This window comes from Mustela erminea, chromosome 10, assembly GCF_009829155.1.
Source record: "Mustela erminea isolate mMusErm1 chromosome 10, mMusErm1.Pri, whole genome shotgun sequence".
Lineage (NCBI taxonomy): Eukaryota > Metazoa > Chordata > Mammalia > Carnivora > Mustelidae > Mustela > Mustela erminea.
In genome coordinates, this window is record NC_045623.1 from 3,195,464 (window position 1) to 3,208,346 (window position 12,883).

The following is a 12,883-nucleotide window of genomic DNA, read 5'->3' on the forward strand; positions in this document are numbered from 1 at the left end:
CCTTGATTCTAGTTCCTCTGCTCCACCCTCAGCATATGCCTGGTCCTTTCTACCTCACCTTGGACTGACCAAGAATGCCTTCTTTAGAACCAAATGTGTAAGGAGAAGACATTGCTAGAATTCCTCTGTCCTTTCAAGGGGCTCATTAGTGCTGAATCAGTGTTATGTGTGAGTTCTCTTGGTATGTCAAGTTCAGGCAAGGAGAAAAGCCAAACCACCCACACTGTCTGTATTAGATCTACTAAAATAACATCATTGAGATATCAAGCATTCTTAGTCTTGGTTATGGCATCATCTAAGAATGAAAAATCACATTAGATCATTGGCTTGGGCCTGGCATTTTATTTTGGATCTCTAATCTCATTCTAAAGGAGCCATTTGATTTCCATCTTGAGTATTTTTCTTTGGATTTCCAAACCAAAAAGAGGAGAGATCTTCTCTTCATCCCTGAGGTCTAGAACACCACTGACCTGGATGAGGAAACAGGAATCATAGCAAAGCTGTCTGTGGTGCTAACAGGCAATGTGTGCAATCCACAAAGCACCATCACTATCCTGGTGGCCTGAAATTCTCTGGGGACTTCCCTGACAGGCTAATACTTGACATGCTTATGGAGGGAGGACTTGGGTCCCTAGGATGTGAGGAGAGGGTAGTCACAGGTGTCCCTTGTGAAAGATGCTATTTGTATTCCACACATGGCCTACACCTCCTGATACCAGGTCAGAGCTGAATCTGTATAAAAGTCAGAAGCTCCTAGGAGCACCTCAGTCCACCTACATCCTGGGTGATCTGCTCTGGTGCCTGAACCAGGTAAAGTGCATCTTGAGGACCAGGAGGGACTCTTGATGTTGGTGTTTTAAGCAGAGATTAACACTACAGGGGTTGAGAAGAATTTTTTTTTTTAAGGGACAGAGGTAGGAAGGGGCAGAGGGAGAATCTTAGGAAGAGGGAATCTTTTAAAAAGCATTTTATTTATTTATGAAAGAGAGCGAGAGGAAGTGGGGGGAAGGGCAAGCTCCCCACTGAACTGGGAGCTGGACATGGGACTCCATCTCAGAACCCTGGGATCATGACCTGAGCTGAAGGCAGACACTTAACTGACTGAGCCACCTGGGTGCTCTGGGAGAGAAGAATCTTAAGCAGGCTCCACACCCAGTGCAGAGTCTGACGGGGGGCTCGATCTCACAACCCTGAGATCACGACCTGACCTGAAATCAACCTCAGCTGAAATCAAGAGTCAGACATTTGGACACTTAACCGAGCCAGTGAGACACCCCAGGCTGAGGGAAATCCTAAGAAAGAGACAGAAAAAAAATGATTTGAATGGGAGAGTTCTGCTGGAGGGTGAGCCTGTGAGGTAAGAGAAGGGAAAGAAGGGTGAGTGTCTTTTTAAAACCAAAAGGAATTCATTTGAAATCATGGAGTTCCTCGGTTGAAACCTTTTGTATATTTCTTGTAACTGATTTTGGGAGATTGGGTTTAAAAATCTGATCATCATACGTATGGAATCTCATGAATTCATAGTTCAATTTTAAATGTAGAGAAGTTACCTTGGGCTGGCTGAACTTAAATACTGTTTCATTTTTCAGCTTCATTCAGTTTCTGCTGAGATGTCCTGCCAGCAAAGCCAGCAACAGTGCCAGCCCCCTTCCAAGTGCCCCTCCAAGGGTACTCCTAAGTGTCCTCCCAAGTGTCCTCCAAAATGCCCCCCTAAGTGCCCAGCCCCCTGCCCACCTCCAGTCTCCTGCTGTGGCTCCAGCTCTGGGGGAGGGAGCTGTTGCAGCTCTGGGGGTGGTGGCTGCTGCCTGAGCCACCACAGGCCCCGCCGATCTCTTCGACGCCGACACCAGAGCTCTGGCTGCTGTGGCAGTGGTGGTGGCCATTCTGGAGGCTCCAGCTGCTGCAGTAGCTCTGGGAGCTCTGGCTGCTCTTCTGGGGCCTCTGGATGCTGCGGCAGCTCTGGGGGCTCCAGCTGCTCTTCTGGGGGTTCTGGATGCTGCAGCAGCTCTGGGGGCTCTGGCTGTTGCTCTGGGGGCTGCTGCTGATCTGGGCCATGAGGAGCACTGACGAACAGCACTAGAGGAGCCAATGTGCCAAAGACCCGCCCAGCCCGAGAATTCTCTTTTCTCCATTTGGAAGAACAGAAGAGGATGCAAGAGTCTCTGAAATGCTTTGAGTTTCCCTCTTCCTCCCACCCATGTCCATTCCATTGTGAGGTCTAGAGGTTTAACCTGTCACTAGCCTGATTCCCTCTCAGACATAGATCTTTGAAGGACTCTTTGTTGGAGTTCAGTTATGAAGCTGCTTTCTCTGTAACAATAAAGCTCTTATTCATGATGTCACAGTCTCCTGATTATGTTTGTTCTCCTCTCCCATTCACACCCCTCCATCAATCCCTCTGCCCTTCCATTTTCTTAAGTGCAAGTGATTACTTTACAATTCAGTTTGAGAAGATTTTGGCACTGAAGCTTCTTAGACTTCTGGGAAACAATATTCACTTTTATGCTCTGCTTTGGAAACTTTAGCCTCGAAGGAAAGAGTCATGTCTGAGACTATTGGCCTGACTCAAACTTTGCATGAGGGGAGTCAGGAATGGGTTTTCAGAGGGGAGGATGGTGATACCCAGAAAGGTCACAGTGATGTGAGATACTCTGAAAAGGAGGTTTCCTTCAAGCATGGGTGATAGCTTAAAGACTTTATCTCCTAGTTATGGGGATAAGTCTCCTCAAGTGCTCATTCTGGGCTCCAATAAATAAACACACTTTACTTTTCTGGTGGTTATAATCCCAGGTACTTCCATCAGTTACTAGAGAGTAGGGTTGGATTTGGGGGAGTGAGTTTAGGAGGCATGTATGAAATGCCCGAGTCCATTTTCCCTGGATCCTGAAAGGCTGAGTAAGGGTTCTGTACAGAATCAAAAGGGCATCCTCCTCTGCCAAACACTGTCTCCATGTGGTTAGTGTGTGTGTCTGTGTGTGTGTGTGTGTGTGTGCGCGCATGCGTGCGTGTGCACATGTGTAAGGGGAAACAGGAGGGCTTTAGTAACAGTGGTGAGTTTTCCATTTTCTTTAGGAATATGCTGATTTCTTCAGGAGATACTTAGAAAGTTTATGTAGGAATGATAATTCCAAATCAGCCTTTTATAGACCAGAAGAAAAATTAGCTTTTCCTTTGATATGAGTTAACAGTGCTAGGTGAAGTTAGTATATGAGACTGTAGCAAGTTCATAGACCATTCCTGTACTTCTCCCAGTAGAGATCCCTTCTCCAAGATGCCTTGTTACTTCATCACTTCCTTCTCCATTCTAATAAGACCTTACCTCTTAGAATGTCTCACCTGTACTCACCAACAGGTGCCCCCAGGTATAAACAATCTGTTAATCAGGCTCTTAAAGTATGTTAGATGAAACTGGTATCTTTCATGATTGACCATTCTTTGTTCCATCATTCCATGCCCAGCCCCTTACCTCCAACCTGTCACTTAACCATCAACTCTTGAATTCTTAGTCTTGGGTTTCTCTTTTATCTTATGGTTGTGGGTGCTTTCATTCAGTAAGAAGTTCTGAAGCCAGTTGACCTCCAAACTGCCCCAGTTCTTAAAATCAGTTTCTAAAAGCACCATTTCTCATGGACATTTTGGACCTTAGGAAAGACCTGGCTTGACATCCTTCTCTCCCTTCTTCCTTTCTTTTCCTTTTCCTTCCTTCCTTCTTTCCTTCCTTCCTTCCTTCCTTCCTTCCTCCCTCCCTCCCTCCCTCCCTCCCTCCCTTCCTTTCTCTTTCCTCTGGACAGTGGTTCCAAGGAGAGCCTATCTTCAAAAGGATTTGGGTGGGGGAGGGGAGTAAGGAGCAAAGATTCCCACAAGCTGGCTTAGCATTTTGCAATTGGGCCAGGCATCCTGTGCACATTTTTCTCTTAGGCCTCCAGGGCTGTATGGGGATGGCAACCTGACTACATTCACAGCCTTTCTGGTCTTAAAGTTTCCATAACTTTGTCTGGGTTTTTCTTCCTGTTTCCAGTGACAGAGAGAAATCACCACTGGGATTCCCATAAGCATATCCCCCACCATCATCTTAACTCAGTGTAATCTAGAAGCTTCTAGATGAAGCCCAGCAGGCTTTTCATATAGCCTGTGGCCTGAATTGAAGAGCCAAGGACCAAGGGTCAGAGAGATGCAAAGCAAGATAATAAATTAGGTAAACTACCACTACCAAGTAAATGACTACACAGGGATGGATGTGAGAATGGGCGAACTCTGTGTGTGTGTGTGTGTATTGTAGAAGAAGCCAAAGAGAACAGGTCCTAAAGAGAGGTCCCAGATCCCACTTGAGCCCCCATAACTTCTAGCACACACACAGCCCTCCCAGCTATGGACAGTGACTTATTTGGAAAGTAAACATGCCACAGCAATCCTGGCACCTTTGTGAAGTGACTTGAATACCCATGTGCACCACCTACAGTGCTACCTGAGTGATGAATGTCTCTGGGATGTGAGCATCAGCTGACCATGTCTATTGGGAAATGGGTCCCTCCCAAGAGGCAGTGCCTGGCTGCAATCTTATAAAAGGTTCTCTGGCTGGACACTGCTCAGTCCACTGCCTAGCAAGTGCCGCATTCCAGTTGGAGAACTAATTGAGTCTTCCAGTGGAGCCAGGGTCTGGTAAGTGTCCAAGCAGGACCTCGGGGGTAGTTCTAGATTTGAAGGCAGAGGGTAGGAGGAGACAGAGCCATGCCTTAGGCTTCAAGTGAGCCAACCCCTCATGGTACCAATGAGGACATGGAGACCCAACTGGGGATGGTGACTTCTGCAAGGTTAGCAGAATGTGGCTAGAACCCTAGTCTTTGGCTCCCTGGACTAGGATGTATTTCCATCTTCTACACCACTATGTAGACTGTTACACTCTTTTCCCTGTACTTGGGAATGGGCCATAGGCAGGAATGACAACCAGGACATGATTCTTGTATTTGTGAGTTCTTTAGACCCAGGTAGCTGGTCCTTATGTGTGATTTGGGTATTTTCTAATTTATGGAGTGTTTATACAATGCTAATAGCTATGTGAATAGCACTTGAAAGTCTGTGGCCACAGGAAAATGGAAGAAGAGAAGAGAGCCAAAGGAAGAGTTTGGACTAGATCATGCAGATAAATTTCCATCATATCCTCTCTAGCTTCCACGGTGGAGAACTTGGGTGGTCCTTATTTTCCTCCAAGAAAATGGAAACCCATTGATTCTACCAGACTGTTCTCTGATTTATGCCTCTTTAACTCAATGGAAGCACCTGGTTAGGGTGTGTTTCTTTGCTTCCCCTCCTTTCTCGCCTGCACCAGGCCAGGCTAGCTTTCTCACAAAGCCAACCACACCTCTAAAGCCCTGAGTTCAGTTGTGTTAGGGTGGAAAGGCCTGCTAGCGTGTAAAAGGCTTCTTGTCTTCCAGGTTCACTGTGACGAGCTGAGCTCCACCATGTCCTCCCAGCAGAGCGCGGCTTCTGCCAAAGGCTTTTCCAAGGGGTCTTCCCAGGGCCCTGCTCCGTGTCCCGCTCCTGCACCCACAGCCTCGTCTTCCTGCTGTAGCTGCTGTGGTTCCAGCGGCGGTGGCTGCTGTGGCTCTGGAGGCTGCTGTGGCTCCAGCGGTTGTGGCTGCTTCCCCAGGAGGCGCCGCCGACAGCGTCGAAGCGGGTGCTGCAGCTGCTGCGGGGGTGGCAGCCAGAGCTCCAGCAACGTACAGAGCCAAGGCTGCTGTGGTGGCTGCTGAGGCCCCCGCCACCCTGTGAGCTGCTTGAGGCTGCCGCTGAGCCCTGTTTCCCAACCCAAGTCCCTGCTGCATGTCACCATGCTCCTGCGCGGGGCTAGGTTGGGGTGTGCCTCCCTTCCCCGCCCCCCACAACCTACCTGCACTGGATGTTCCAAAACCCACCCTGTCCTCGGGCCCACCAAACACTTTGACCCCCGTTTAATTTTTTCCCCCCGGAATCTGAGCACCATGTGTGGAATATTGGACCCTACCGTTGGCAGGGCTTTGCACACAGTTGGTGCTTAATAAATGTTCATGTCATAATAAAACTTCTACCTCTCAAGAACTCTTTGTTTCCTATTGTTCTTCCATTCATGTGTTTATTATCGTGTTCTGTTACCCTGTCCACTACCTCTCACTTAGCCGTGGCTTGGCATACCTGAAAGGGAGAAAAATCAAATTCATGTCTGAACAAGAGTGGCTTCCTGTAGTTAATTATGATAGCAGAAATCACAAATGGAGCCTGACAGTGTTCTAAGGACTTGACGTGACATGCACTACCTCACAGCATTCTTGCAATGACTCAGTGGGGGTTTGTGCTTTTAACCCATTTTACAGAAGAGAAACCAAGGATAAGTGACTTGCTCAGAGTCACTCAGCCAGTGAATGATGGAGAAGACTGGATGTCCTACTCCAGGCTTATACTCCTAACTGCTCTGCTGTATTCCCTGAAACTTTCCAGAGCCTTCTGGCTAATGTGCTCACCCTCTGGCCCATCAGGCTCTGCACAAGCTGCTGTGTGGGAAATATCTGGATCTGTAGTTCTTGGATCCAAAGATCCAAGGCTTTGGAATCAAGCAGTCTGAGACTTTCTTTTGCCACAGAGGATCATCAGTCCACTGCTTTGATTGCTGGGTGAGGAACGTGCCAGGAGCCTGGGAAGCTCCCTCTTTAGGCCTCATCCACACATCTGGGGCCCGACCAGGAGTCATGGACTTCTGGGACTCTGTAGGGTGAGATGGGCCATGCTCAGAGCATGGCAATGTCATTTTCTTGAGGTGGCTGTGATGGTGGTGGCAGGATCATCCTGAGGTCTGAAGCCTAGGCCTGTGGGCCTAGATCTTACCTACTCACTTGAGGAAGGAGGAAACAGGGAAAATGACATCCCTGTGGTCTTGGCTGGTTCAGAATGCAGGAGATGGTAATACTGGTGGTGATAATAGGAACAATTGCTGCCACTTATTGGGCACTTCCTTTGTTCCAGGAACAGGGCTAGGCACTTTACATATATCTCTCAGCTAATCTCCAGGGTAATCTCAAAATCTAGACTTTACTCAGATTTTTTTTTTTAAATCTGAGAAAACTGAGGTTCAGAGAGTTTTAGTGATTTGCCTAAAGTCATTTGCCTAGTGAATGTCCAAGGATAGTGAGTGAGGGAGATAAGATCTGAACCAGGATCTGTGTGACTCCAAAGTCCTTGTTTTCAGAATTGGCATCATATTCTACTGCCTTAGAAATCCCCTGAGTGTGACATTCAGGAGAGGGGACACTGGGGCCTTTGGACACACCCAGGCTTATAGAAAATTGAAGCTTGGCCTTAGAAATCCCCTGAGTGTGACATTCAGGAGAGGGGACACTGGGCCTTTGGACACACCCAGGCTTATAGAAAATTGAAGCTTGGCTCCTTGGTACTGTTCCATCAGTAACCCAATGACTAGCAAGCTCTGTCATGGCATCCACCCTGCAAAAGTATTTGCTCAGAGGCGAGGTAGGAGATGGTCCATTGATTCATCCAGCAGAGGCCAAATGACCCCTATTGGGGAGCCTCTGAAGGGCAGCCCTGCTCTGCGTGGGAGGGGGCCCTACTTCCATCTCTGAGATTCTGCGATTCCTAGTAGGAGGTGACTTGTGGAAACTGTTTACAAACAGATGATATCACCCATGAACCTGCCCCTCCCACACAGTGATGTGTGTTGGAGCAACAAGCCTTAGGCTCCAGTGGAGGGGTGAGGTGGGAAGGGAGCTCTGCTTGACTCAGAACAGACAGAGTGAAGCTAGCCGGAAGGCAGGAGGTGACCCTCACACGGGAAGCTGATGTCTGAGTTTGGGAGAGGAAAGGCAGTGACTTATTGAGAGACATGTGAATCCTAATGGGAGTACACACCTTTGTATGTGAGGCATATTTGTATCAAATGCCTGGCTGTGGATGGCAGTACCACCAAGCTCATGTATCCCTGACCCAAGCAGGGGTGGTTCGATGACAGGGATTTGGGCATTCAAAGAATAGTTTCATTACCAAAACTTGGGTTGCTGCTCTGGATGGCCTGGGGCTCTGTGTTCATGTCCTCTAGCCTTTTCTGATGTCCAGCAGCAGTTAAAGATGCTGGTATAGACATTCCCTCTGAAGTAGCAGCAGTACCCCCTGGAAATGCTGGTATTTGGCAATGTGAGGTCCTACCTGGAGGTTGTTACTCAGAACACTGTAACAGTCTGAATCATATCTTTGGATAATAAGATCTTTGGATAATAAGCAGTATTATTGAATACATTTTATTCACAATGGCTCAAGTTTCAGCTTACATTATGTTATTCTAGCAGTAATAGTAACAACTGATATTTATATGGAACTTAGCAGTTTATAAGGTATTATTAAATATCTCTTTCATGATTCTGTAACAAAAGTGTTATTATTTCTGTTTAACAGACTGGAAAGTCTCTGGGGATTTGTGACCCATCTGAGGTTACTCAGCAAACAAGTTGACAGTCTCTGGTTGGACCAGCCTTCTAATGACTTCCAGGAGAGCCAAGAGCCATATCTTCTGAACCTGCACACTGAAAAATTGAATAATGTCACTCAATTAATTATTTATGGATAGTACATGCTTGGCATTGAAAACTGTTGCAGGTATCTATAAGAGGTCAATAAATAAATGAATGTTTGTTAGTGCATCACACAGAGAGTGCTGTGCTGAATCATTCTAGGAGATATGCAAAAGTATGTCTTGACCTCAATAGTTTATAGTCTGATTTGGGAAATATGATAAATAATCACGCAAGGTATGAGTGATAACTTCACATATAAGAAATAACTTCATAATCAAATATTGGTAATACTTAACAACAAAAGAAATGTCACAAGCTGAATATGGCATAGACAATGACCATCCCTATGGCCATCCATTCAACCTAATATAGAAGGAATTTGTTACAGGACTTCAAAAGAAGACAAATTACTGTGGACTGGGTTATTCACAATACCTTGTGACTGGGACTCTACCTCTGTGGATCCTGCCTGTGTGGACCCTGACTATAAGAACCTGCCATGGGGACCTCATATATATGTGGACTCTGCCTATGTTGGCCCACCTATATGGACTTACCTCTGTGCACTTGCCTATGTGCACCTACCATAGGGACCCTATTTGCGTAGATCCACCTGTGTAAACCGGCTGATGTGTAATTGTCCATGTGGATCCTGCCTGTGCAGACCTGCCATGGGGACTTCACTTTCTAGTGTGAAGACAGATAAGAAAGAGAACAAGAAAGACATTATTTCACATGGTGAAAAGTGCTGTGGTGAAAATAAAGAAGATGAGGTATAGACATTAAGTGGAAGTGCATGGGGATTTGAGATAAGACCAGAAGAAGGCCTCTCTGAGGAAACACTCTCTGGGTAGAAAATGTGGGAGCCATTTCACAGATCAAGAAAGCACATGCTTATGAGCTTCCTGCCTTTTGGCAGCCTGAGGCTACAGTGTTCAAGGGGTGCTCAGTTACATTGGCCCCATTAGAGACTTTCACTACTAAGGAAGTCACTCAGAATTCCAGGTGTTGAGCACACAGATTTGGTAGTGAGATGGATCATATACTGTGAGCTAGGTATTATTCCACTTAATCCTCACAGTTCTTCCATAACTAGGTTTCTTCTTACATTTTGTTAATAGAAAAATTGAGACACAGGGTTCTAAGGTTGAAACAGCTTGTAATTGGCAGAACAGGGTTTTGAATGGGATGTCTGACTCTACAACCAATGTTCTGAACACTGAGCTATGGTATGAATTTCTGGGAAAGAGGGGAGTAATTTCAAGATTGAGCAGAAGGAGGTGAAAGGAAATCCAAGGGAGAGGTGGTGATATACGAAGACTATGAGGACATATCCTTGGAGAGGGAGTGATGAGGCCAGAACATGGATGGTTTTGAGTGTCCAAGGAGCTGAGACTGTGTATATTGTAGAGTGTGATGGTAGAAAAATGGTTTTAAAAGAAGTACTTTGAAAGATAGCAGCTGGTCTATACCTATAATATTTTCTAACATGGCCCTGAAATTAATTAGGCAACCATGACTAGCATGCTCTAGAGGAATAAGTAAATAGAGAGCATATAACACATCATTGTGTGAAGGTGCAATAGATTTGGCTTGAAAGGAAGATCCAAATTCAATACATGGCAGTGGGTAAGAAAAGGAAGTAACAGATGTAAAACCCATCTGTCCAGATGGAAGAAGAATAGACAAAATCAGGTGATGTATTAGGACCAAGAAGAGGAAATAATTAGAATGTCCCTGAGGCTTTGTGCCTGGTGACAAGGAAAGGATAATACCATTAACAAAACAGAAAGTCTGGAGACAGGAGCAGTGTGGGAGGAAGAGGATGAGTTTAGTCCAGGACATGTTGAGTTTGAGGTGCTGGCAAGACATGACCATGAGACAGGAAATGAACCTGGAGCTCCAGGCATAGAATCCTTGAAAACTGAAATAAACACATAGTAATAAGTCAAAGAGAGGAGTCAAATTCTTGGGAACAGATGTAGTCCCACCTAAGCAGGGAAATTATTGCGAGAACAGACCTGTTCTGTCATGTTCATTGCAGTAAACTCAGTGTAAAGAACAGGGACTGGAACATTGAAGACACTCAATGAATATGTGTTAAGTGAGTGAGTTGAATGAATCAGTGAATGAATGGGCAATACAGAAAGTCAAGAGTTGAGCTGAGGGGGGAATTGAGCAGTTCAGAAGAGATTGAGTTCCATGTGAAAAGGGAAAAGTCAGATAAACTACTCCAAAATTTGGACTAGATAATTGATAAGGCTATTTTAAGGTCTCAAATTCTAGTAATCCAGGTGGAGGAGAACCAAGACAGGGCAGAGTTGCAGAAGCTAAAGGATGTCATATAAACCAGGTTAGTCACACAGGACTTCCATCCCATTGCATGATTCATCTTGGTATCTTTAAGGGACTGAACAGTTATAGTAAGATTCCATCTGCCGGGATAGCAGTTTCATCTTGATCAGGTGGAACAGGTTGAGCAGGAAAACTGGCATTCATAGTGAGCAAGCACAACATCCCCTCTTCTGTGAATAACACTGCAGTAGACCAGAATGATTTGGCTCTGATAAATCTGAAATATGTCAGCTTGCTTTAGAATGTGTTCATTCTGGAAAAGCAAGTATCTCTTCTCTTGCAGAGACTGCATCAGGGCAAGAGCTATGGCTTCTAACGTATCTCACTTAATAATGTCTGTCATTCTTAAAAATATATTCGTTCTCGAGCACGTGGGTGGCTCAGTCAGCTCAGGTCCTCATCTCAGGGTCCTGGGATTGAGCCCCATCTTGGACTCCATGCTCAATGGGGAGTCTGTTTGTCTTTTTGCCCCTCCGCCTGCTCGTGCTTGCTTTTTCTCTCAAATAAATAAATACAAATCTTCAAAAAACGATATATCAGTTCTATTGCCAGTGTATCAGCTCTGCATGTTTGAATACTTAATTTGCATCCTCAAAGACCATTTTTATGTGTATGAAATGTGATTATTTGCACTCAAAAGTCAGAAATTAACCTCCTTCCTCTATTGCCTTCCTCTCAGTAATTTTGTTCATTTATAACTGCAATTTTTCATTACTTAAAGATCTATTGATCAAAAAAATCATTGATCACTTACTATATGCTAAGTACTATATAATATGAGCAAGTAACTCTTCTCCAGTAGTTTAGTGGGATAGAGAGTCAAAAATCACAACACAGTGTAATATGATAAATGCTTCAAGTCAGCACATGAAGTTTGCTCCACAGAGGAGGGACTGCTTATCCCACCAGGGAGCTGGCAAAGGGTATTGCTTGAGTTTTCCAGGATGAGAGGATAAGAAAAAATATTTAAGTTACAGTAAACAGCCTTAAGTGCAAAGGCAGGAGGGGTGAACATGTGTTTTGTAGTAAACAATTTTGTGTGCCTTGCGCTCAAGGAAGACGGGGCAGGTGAGACTGTACAGTTGGTCATGGAATAGATAAGGCAGGGCCTTGTACAACTACCTACAGCTCCTGGACCTTTATCCTGGAGCCATGACAAACCATGACATTTGGGAATCATTAGGTCTTTCTCCTCTTTGCAAACATACTAAAGTTATCTTAGTTTTAACTTCATCTATAGCTACCAGGCTCACCTATCTCCTCCTACTGTCTTCCCTAATTTCAGAGTGTCATTCATTCCTCTGTCTTGTATTTATATGTTTTCCTTAATTCTATAAAATAACCCTGTCCCATCAACCATTATGCTAGATGATCTCACTCCAGAGTCACCAGGTGGTTCCTCTCCAGTGCCCAGGACCCAGCCCTCTGTGTAGCATTGCCAGCTATTGATTAGCTTCCACCCCTCCCTTCATGATGCTGCACTTCCCTTAAGGCTTTCTGATCCTTTGGACCTTTATAGTTTCTTTTCTCTTCTTTCCCCTCGCTCTACTTTACATTTGTCCATAACAACTTCAGTTCATCTCATAGCTGTCTGACTTTCTCTTTCTACAGAGAAACCTCATTCATTCACTCATTCCTCATACTTCTATTGAAGGCCTAATCTGTAAAAGGCTCTTGGTTAGGATTTAGGCAGAAAGATGGAGTCTGGATGATTCTTTACATGGTTGTCTCCAAAATCTTTATCTCTAGTCATGACATATCTTGTAAATTACAAATAAAAAAGTGTCCAATTCTCACCAAAATTGTCTCATTTGGATATCCCAGACATACCCATACTAAGCATAAATACCTTACAAACTGATTTTTTCCCTTCAGATTTTTTTTTTTAACTGCAGATGGTAGGGCCACTGTCACCATCACATTCCAAACAGCAGTGAAATCTTTGATTTCTTCCTTTCCCTTGATTTTGTATCTAA

At 45.1% G+C, this 12,883-nt stretch overlaps 1 protein-coding gene and 1 long non-coding RNA gene across 2 annotated transcripts; both read left to right on the forward strand.

Moving 5' to 3' along the window:
- The first annotated feature begins 753 nt into the window (after positions 1 to 753).
- On the forward strand, positions 754 to 2,337 carry LOC116567714. The gene is made up of 2 exons (XR_004276311.1): positions 754 to 810; positions 1,590 to 2,337. It is a non-coding gene; the product is annotated as an uncharacterized LOC116567714 (long non-coding RNA).
- A 2,237-nt stretch (positions 2,338 to 4,574) lies between these two features.
- LOC116567669 (cysteine-rich C-terminal protein 1-like) lies at positions 4,575 to 6,075 on the forward strand. The gene is made up of 2 exons (XM_032302896.1): positions 4,575 to 4,659; positions 5,433 to 6,075. The coding sequence occupies exon 2, from the start codon at positions 5,460 to 5,462 to the stop codon at positions 5,748 to 5,750; it is 291 nt and encodes a 96-aa protein (XP_032158787.1). The 5' UTR covers positions 4,575 to 4,659; positions 5,433 to 5,459; the 3' UTR covers positions 5,751 to 6,075.
- The last annotated feature ends 6,808 nt before the right edge of the window (positions 6,076 to 12,883 follow it).